Source organism: Ctenopharyngodon idella, chromosome 24, assembly GCF_019924925.1.
Source record: "Ctenopharyngodon idella isolate HZGC_01 chromosome 24, HZGC01, whole genome shotgun sequence".
Taxonomy (NCBI): Eukaryota; Metazoa; Chordata; class Actinopteri; order Cypriniformes; family Xenocyprididae; genus Ctenopharyngodon; species Ctenopharyngodon idella.
Window position 1 is genome coordinate 9,247,845 of NC_067243.1, and position 8,981 is coordinate 9,256,825.

Here is an 8,981-nt window from a genome sequence, read left to right on the forward strand (position 1 = left end):
TAAATGTTTAAGCACAGACTCACCTCAGAAAAACAACTGCAGCTCTGTAATTGGCCGAAATGCTCCGTTCGACTATTCTGAGACCCTCTACTCTTCCCTGCGGATGGCCTCTGATCTACTTTCTGTACGATCTGAATTTCTGAGCTTTGAATTTACAATATTGAATTTGATGTTCTGAATTTCTTCTTCATCTTGAAAACTTGAAGCTGTATTTTTAAAAACTGGATATTTGCAGTCTAAAATTTTAGAACAAAAAAATCTGCTTTTTGAAAATACATGTCTATAAAATTCTGGCATGAAAACATTTCAGTTGTGTTCAATTTCAAATGTTTAATATTCAAGTTTTAAAAAATCAAATTCAGAACTATGTAAAATGCCATATAACATTCAATTTTATTAAATTACACTTGTCTATAATTCAAATTTACACAATTCAAATTCAAATAGTATTGTCATAATTTTAGCTCCATAGACTTTGACCATGGCATTATTGGTGCTAAATAACTTGATCAAATAATCATTTGAAGCTGAAATGATCTTGTCAAATAGCATGACGTTGTGGTTGGAAACAGCATCAGCGTCTGGAAAAAAAAAAGGAACCAGCCACCTGATAACACTTGTGAATTCATAGTTTCATAATTTTGAACTTGATACTATCAGCTCCATTGATGACTTGCTTTAGAAGTTACTAAATATGGTCAGTTGTGAAAAATGTTTGCGTAATTTTGTGGATTGCGCTTTTTTTAAGTATAAATGTAAATGTTAACAAATCAGGAATGTCATTTAAATTCCTGAATTTGAATTGAGTTTGCAAATAGAATAATTGTAATTCAAATTAGAGTTTAAGGACATTAAAATGGAAATAAAGCCATGTATCTGCTGTAAGCATAGAAGCATATACGTTCTCATACATACTATATCAATGATCAACGTATGAAATGCCACTTACATAATTTCATAATTATATTTAATAAATTAGCCTAGTTCATTTTATAGGCTGTGGTAGAAAAATGAAATTTTTCCAAAATGCTCTAATTTATCTCAATATTAAAAACTCACATTTTAAATGCAAATCTTTGTTTTCTCTCTCTCTCTCTCTCTCTTTTTTTTTTTCTTTCTTCAGTTTCTCCCAGTAACCATGTCAACAGCATCTGCAGCATGTGGGGAAACTTCCACTTCAAGACGTTCGATGGGGACATTTATCAGTTCCCAGGCATGTGCGAGTATAACCTGGTGTCGGACTGCCAAAGCCTCATTCGCCAGTTCTCAGTTTTTGTGAAGAGAACAGAACACACCAATGGCCCAAAGATCAGCAGGGTGTCAGTTAGTATCAGTGACATCTCCGTTGAGTTGACCGAGAACCAGGTTGTGATCAATGGAGAAAAGTAAGATTCTGCAGAACTTAAGTGCTAATTTGCTCCCACAGCAAAGGCTTTAAAAAGTTTTCTGATCAGTCAATTTTTCATTTGAATCTTTTTTCTTATTCAGAGTAACACTGCCTGTGCATGTCTCAGGGATCCTTGTGGAAGAAAACACAATTTACACTAGGCTCTATTCCAAAATGGGCATCACTGTCATGTGGAACAAAGAGGATGCAGTTATGGTGAGGTTATGTGGCTCGTTATGAGTTCAAAACAAATTTAACTATAGATTTTCATATGGATATCAGTCTGATTTAAGTTTCACAAACCTAACTACACTAAACTTGCTTCAAAACGGTAACTTGAGTCTATTTTGAATGATTGATGAATAAAACTGGCTCATACAATACGAGTTATCTGTTATCGAATCAGACACTGCTGCTGTAGTATTCTGATTCACTAAAAGAACTGGCTTGGATGAGTCATTTGTTAGTAAATCAGACTACAGTGTTACCGTTATGTTTTTGATTCACTAAAAAGAACTGACTCATATGAGCCGTTTGTTAGTGAATCGGACTACATTTCTAGCGCTCAGTAATTGATTCACCAAAGAGAATCAGCTGTGATCTCGCTATATGCTTGTTTTAGCGTGAAGCTCCCAAAAACAATTCAATCGAAAGACATGGTTTCTTTCCACTAATTTGCGGTTCATGGTTTTTATATCCTTAAACTCAGTTTAGACTGTAAACTTGGATTCTTAGCTTGGAAAAAGTACGATTTATTTAGTTGGTGATGTAAATGAATCAAACGGCATATGAAGATTCGGTGTACATGGCTGCTTTTTGGATTGGAAAAAATAATCTAATTCTTAACTGGGCAATGATATGTCAATCACCGTATTTTCTGAATGTTCCACCTGAGCGCCAGGCTTCTCTGTATCAAAGACTATAGAACAAAGTCCCTTTAAGACAAGTCATTTCACTCAGCGGCCATCTTTGAAACGCCTCTCGGGCATGCAAGTGCAGCTCCTATCTCTTTGAATGGGGAAACATCAAATTCTCCAAAGCTGTTTGCCAAGCTTTCGATTAAATTTCATATTTGAAATCACCAATGAAATCTGACAACAACTGTCTCATACATTTTGTTTCTAAACGCTCGAATCATGACAAAAATGGTATTTTTCAGGCTGGATCAAGCTAATGCGCATGCGCAGTCCTAAATGCGCGTCTCTTGTGTCTCATTTCGGAGGCGCGCGTCTGATTGTTTCTATAGGAACCGGAGCTTCTAACGGCCCCTGCAGTGACGCGATGACTGTACCAATCGGCGATTAGCTCTTATTTAGAAGATGCAACTTATTCTGCCATATTGCGCGTTGCACTAGTTTTTGCTATTCGGTTGTTAAGTGCTAAGTCACGCAGCAGCACTTCCGAGTCCAAACGCTCTATCTCATACCACAAGAAAACAACAAACGGTGCTAATATACACACACGATACTACCAAAAAATTATAATCGTAACCTTTATCTCCATACCAAAATCCCAGATGGCCAGACAGTGATTCATCTTTTATAAATCGTTAAAATATCAATATCTGTAACGCTGTGAGTATGGAGACTGTTGTGTAGACTGTAAGTATTTTAAATGTTTAACTTTAAATTGTTAAATGTTTATTATGAATAAATAGCACTCATAAACGGCCGTCGAGATGGCATTCTCAAGTGAAACGAGTCGAGGCTTGGACCCGGAAACGGCGTTCCTTACGTCACGACTTAACAAGCGGATAGAATAACACAAGATGCATCACTCTTATTGTTTGGGAATGGGAGAAAGTGCAACACGCAAAAATATCTTAATTTGTGTTCCAAAGATGAACGAAGGTCTTACAGGTGTAGAACGAAATGAGGATGAGTAATAAATGACATTGTTTTCATTTTTGGGTGAACTAACCCTTTAAAGGGACTTTGTCTGTATGATGATTGGACAAGTGCTCAAATAGGCGGGATTTTGCGGAAAACAGCCAATAATTAAAACGGCGACATACATGATTGATAGAACTTGTACTTTTAGAGCATGCTGAGAGCATTTTTTTTTTTTTTTTTGTATTCTGAAATAGACAAAATGTAAATGGAGCAGACGTGTGGTTTGTGAGGCATTACATTTGATGTTTATAATCATGTTTCATGTTTATAATCATGTATTCCTAAAGCACTTTTTTGAGTAGTTTGGGGAGTAGAATTTATTACACAACATGACAGTGTTTAACTGAGGTAAAACTAGTTTACGCCACAGGAAACCACGTTAGCAGACCTTTAAGGAAGTAACCAGTAAATGATTTAGCATATTGTGCAAACTGCAACATGTGAAGTGAAATACTGTATAAGGAAATTTTCTGTTACACATTGAAATATCTGTAATTGTATCCTTATGAACATGCCATGGTTATTCAAAACAGTGAATTTTAGTCTGCAGGTGATATTCACTGGTGTATACTGAAGGCGAACTGTGAAAATACTATGGTATATGTAAATGGTAATAAATTAGTTCTAAAGTATTATTGCCTGAGGCCATCATTATACCATGTTACTGGTTTCAAGGGCGTCCACTGGCCTTTTCCCACAAGACTGAATACAAGTGATGTCTATTTCATATTCCAGTCTAGTCCTTGCTTTGATGAATTATCATTAGAACTGACTTAATGTCAAATGGCCAAAAATGCCAAGTCAGATGATTTAACCAAGAAGTTTTGTCTGGTATTTTGTTAGGTGGAACTGGACTCCAAATATTCCAATCGCACTTGTGGACTGTGTGGTGATTTTAATGGAGTTCCAGTTTATAGTGAGTTCATTGAATCCGGTAAGTTACTTTTACAGACTGATTTCTTACTTTACTGAATTTAGTCATTATTGTCAGTTATGAACAGTAATGATTAATCCTCATGTTTTTCTAATCTGATGAATATCCAAGTGGTTTAAGAATATCAGACAAGATGTGTCTGTATCTTATATAATACAGGACGGAGGGTTGGCTATACTGAGTTTGGAAATAAGCACAGAGTTCCCAACCCAGCACATTACTGTGAAGATCCTTTTGAAAACATCGATGAGCAAAATGTGGTGGACAAATGTGAAAAATATGTAAGTTAAAGAAAAAAAGTTGTTAATTCCAATTTAAACTATTAATCACATCTATGTCACAACAGCAACTCAGAATTCCAGCATTGTTGATTTGGACCTTTGAGGTTCAAGATATCTTATGTCCTTTTCACAATAGCGGGCAGATTGTGCAGACCTTTTGGAGGATGAAAAGTGGTCTTCTTGTAGCTGGGTTTTGAACCCTGAGCCATATATCAAGACCTGTACAAATGATATCTGTTCGCGTGAACCTAAAGGCAGAGACACCACCGCACTCTGTGCGACTTTGTCTGAATATTCACGCCAGTGTTCGCACGCTGGAGGAGCTCCGCCGACCTGGAGAACAGCAAAATTCTGTGGTAAGAAATACCATGATCTGCTAAAAATTACAGGATTGTTCTATCTTGAGCTTTTTCTCTGCTTTTTATCCTTTTGTATATAATTCTTTAATAATGTTTATTGTTTAATTTTGTCTTTTTTTTTTTTTTTTTAAATGGTAATTTCACCAGACACGACACGACGAAAGCAAATAGAACCCATTACAATTAGTGATGCTGTCTACACTGGATGCGACGCGAAGCGACATGACAAATTCCAGACAGTAAACTGATGTCCCGTTCTATTTCTGACGTACTTCAAGTGCTCGCACTACTTCTGACATGAAGAACAAATGGATTGCAAAATGGTCGCTTTGTCGCATCCTGCGTAGACGGCCTTGAGCTGTTGCAACACAATGCGAGAAATGTCGCCTCCGGTGTAGACACAGTGTAAGTCTCTGTTTGACTTGTATTCCCATGCAGCTGTCACATGCCCCTACAATATGGTACATTCTGAAAGCGGCTCCCCCTGTATGGACACATGCTCACACAGAGACACAAACATACTGTGTGAGGAACACAACATCGATGGCTGCTTCTGCCCACCAGGTCAGTAGTAGTATTTATACATAAACAGTGTTTATTGATATGCAATGCTGTTCAAAAGTTTGGGATAAGAAAATTTTTACTTTCATTCAACAAGGATGCATTAATGCTGAACAATAAAGGCATTATTTGATTTCGATTAAATGCTGTTCTTTTGAACATTCTATTTATATAAAAATATGAAGGAGCGCAACTGTTTTCAGCATTGATAATAATAAGAAATGTTTCTTGAGCAGAAAGTTGGCACATTAGAATGAATTCTGTAGGATCATGTGACACTAAAGACTGCAGTAATTTTACAATATTGCTTTTTTACTGTATTTTTCATTAGTAAAGTAGCCTTGGTGAGCACAAGAAACTTCTTTCAAAAACATTTAAAAAAAAATATCTTTCTGAACCCCAAACTTTTGAATGGTAATGTATGTAGTTTTTTTTTTTTTTTCTTGGCCTTTTTCTTAATGAAGAACCACATAAAGTTGTTAATGCAGCGTCTTTGTTATAGGAACTGTGTTTGATGACATTTCAAACACGGGCTGCATCCCAGCAGAAAAGTGTCAGTGCAAGCATGACCGTGTCTACAACATAGGAGAGGTTCTTCACAAAGATGAGGAAGAATGGTAATTAAACATATCTGTAATATGAGGATACCTGAGTAAAATGTGTGTAACACTACTGTTTTTTTTTTTGTTTGTTTTTTTTTTATCCCAGTGGATTCTTTGTCCCTTTATATATCTCAAGCATTTTACTACTCATATAGAAGAAAATTATTCATTTGTTAATATTAGAATTAAAGGGTAGTTCACCCAAAAATGAAAATTATCCCATGATTTACTCACTCTCAAGCCATCCTAGTTGTATATGACTATCTTCTTTCAGACGAACACAATCGGAGATATATTTAAAAATATCCTTTAGTCCTCCAAGGTTTATAATTGTTGTGAATGGCTGCCCAGATTTGAAGACAAAAAAAAAGCATCCATCCATAAAAAAAAAAAGAAATGAATCCATATGACTCCAAGGGGTTAATAAAGGCCTTCTGAAGCGAATCGATGCGTTTGTGTAAGACAAATATCCTTATTTAAAACTTTATAAAGTAAAATAAACTGGCTTCCGGCGCGACAGCCATACGCATTCAACGTACGTCAAAAACTTCCACGACGTAGTACACAATGCCATGATGTACTACGTGATGCTATGTCCTTATAGTGTAGGACATAGCATAGTACGTCATGGCGTATGTCATTTTTGGGTGAACTATCCCTTTAAATGCATATGCCTGACTAAATGCTAAATTACGATGACATTGGATGAATAGGAAAAGTGTATAAAAATGTATAATAAAACAGAAGTGTTGTTTACCATGTTGGCATCTGAAGCTTGTTGTTTACTGTGTTTCTTTGCAATTTTATTGTGTAATTCAGTATATGTGAGGAGGGAAACTGGATCTGTGAGAGTATTCCTGGTCCTGGCCTGTGCGCAGTAGAGGAAGGATCTCACTTCACCACTTACGACGGGAAAGAATTCACTTTCCATGGAGACTGCAGCTATGTGCTCTCAAAAGTAAGCATGTTTTAGTCACTAAATACATCTTCTGTAGTTGCTAAGACATATGAGCTTGGATTTGTTTTGTTTGTATCCATTAGGAATATGTGAAATGCTTATAAATGTTAACTTTTGCATTTTGTGTTTTTGTAGGACTGTCATGAGTCCAAGTTCATCATATTGGGTCAGATTGTTCCTTGTTTTACTCATGAAACGGACACCTGCTTGAAATCAGTTGTGGCGCTGTTTGACAACGACAAGAAAAATGTGTGTATAACGCTCTACTTCCTCAACAACAACGTCAACACAAAAGACTTGTATATTTGGCTTTTATAGCAGACAGGTCCTTTTAGTTGAATATTGAATGATTCATTTAAACAGAAATGTAGCTTGTGCAAAATAAAATTATGACGTGTGCTTTCTTCTTCAGCCTCTGATTATTAAAGCTGATGGGACGGTACAACACAATGCAGAAGTTTCACTTCCTTACATGACAGGTGAGGAAGAAGAAGCTATTTTGTTTCTGTGGTTTAAAGCCTGTGTGTTAAAGATATATATCTGAAATGTTTTTCAAACTCTTTGACTCTTTTCTCCAGCTGACTTCACGGTGTTCATGCCGTCATCATTTCACATCATGCTTCAGACCTCCTTTGGGCTGCAGGTGCAGGTACAGCTGGTGCCTCTTATGCAGGTGTACATCACTGTGGACCAAAGCTTCCAGGGACAAGACTTGTGGTGAGACCTCTGTCTTTAAAAGCAAGAAAAAACATCTGAATTAAGAAGTGAATCCATCATGTCCATTTGTGTGTTTGTGCAGGTCTCTGTGGAAATTTTAATAAAGTGCTGACTGATGACCTGAAGACTCCTCAGGGAGTGGTGGAGGGTAGAGCGGCTTCCTTTGCAAATGCCTGGAAGGCACTTTCCAACTGCCCCGACCGCACTGAGAGGATGGACGACCCTTGTTCCTACAGCAGTAACAGCGGTGAGAGAAAATCCAAAATCAGTATGAAGTCAGAGTGGACAGTTTTCAATTTTATATTTGTATTGTTTGGAAATGTATGGAAGGGTTTGAAGGTGCACAGGAGCACCACTGTGCATTTACTTATACATACTGAATATAAATATACGAAATATATATATGCATTTTGTTGTTAAATAAGAGTTTTGTATAAAATACCATATTTTATGATGCCTTTAGAGCACTTTGCTGAGCACTGGTGTTCCAAGATGAAGGACAAGGAGAGTCTCTTTGCCAAATGTCACACCACTGTCAATCCAGACAGCTACTACAAAGTATGATCTGAAACAGGAAACCTTGAGAACTGTACAATTTTCCATATTGTAATGAATGTTACCCAACCTCCCACAATAAGCAGTGACACAACATGTTTATGTACTTTCAGAGATGCAAATACTCTAGTTGTACCTGTGAGAAGAGCGAGGACTGTCTGTGTACGGTGTTCTCCTCATACGCCCGGGCCTGTGCGGCTAAAGGAATATTCCTCCAAGGCTGGAGAGAAATTGTGTGTGGTAAGAAGGCTGAACGCTGTTAATTTGGCAGACAGATGGATGGGCAAGGAGTTTTCAAACCAGGTCGTCCCAAGGGGGGTCTGTGGAAAACTGTGTATTTAAAAAGTAAAAACATTTTATGTTGCTGTCATTCTGCTTTCTAAAGATAGTGTGATTTATTTAAGGCCAATTCACATTGAGATGCACCGACAGATGGCAACAGACACTTTCGTCGAGTTTTGTCAGATGTGTCTGGCGTTGGTTCGCTCTCGTTTTCACCGATTGAATCGTTATGATGCCGTTGGTCAGTGTCTGTCGGTGCAGTGTTAACTGCCCTTTAGTTGACAACACTAGATTTTCACACTAGCAAAGAAATGCAAATAATTTTGTCAAGAAAAAAAAATCTCTCATTCCTTGCAGTGTACAATAGTTTGTACTTGTGTTACATATTTCTTGGGAGTTTTTCCATGGCGCAATTCTCTGTAAAACTGCTTTAAAGCATATAAAATATAAAAT

General features: G+C 37.0%; 1 protein-coding gene across 1 annotated transcript; it reads left to right on the plus strand.

Moving 5' to 3' along the window:
- Positions 1-1,158: 1,158 nt before the first annotated feature.
- Positions 1,159-7,932, plus strand: LOC127507716 (mucin-2-like). Its single transcript, XM_051885012.1, has 12 exons — positions 1,159-1,213; positions 1,351-1,385; positions 4,123-4,213; positions 4,373-4,494; positions 4,631-4,850; positions 5,292-5,417; positions 5,917-6,031; positions 6,836-6,974; positions 7,110-7,223; positions 7,387-7,453; positions 7,553-7,691; positions 7,774-7,932. The coding sequence occupies exons 1-12, from the start codon at positions 1,159-1,161 to the stop codon at positions 7,790-7,792; spliced, it is 1,242 nt and encodes a 413-aa protein (XP_051740972.1). The 3' UTR covers positions 7,793-7,932.
- The last annotated feature ends 1,049 nt before the right edge of the window (positions 7,933-8,981 follow it).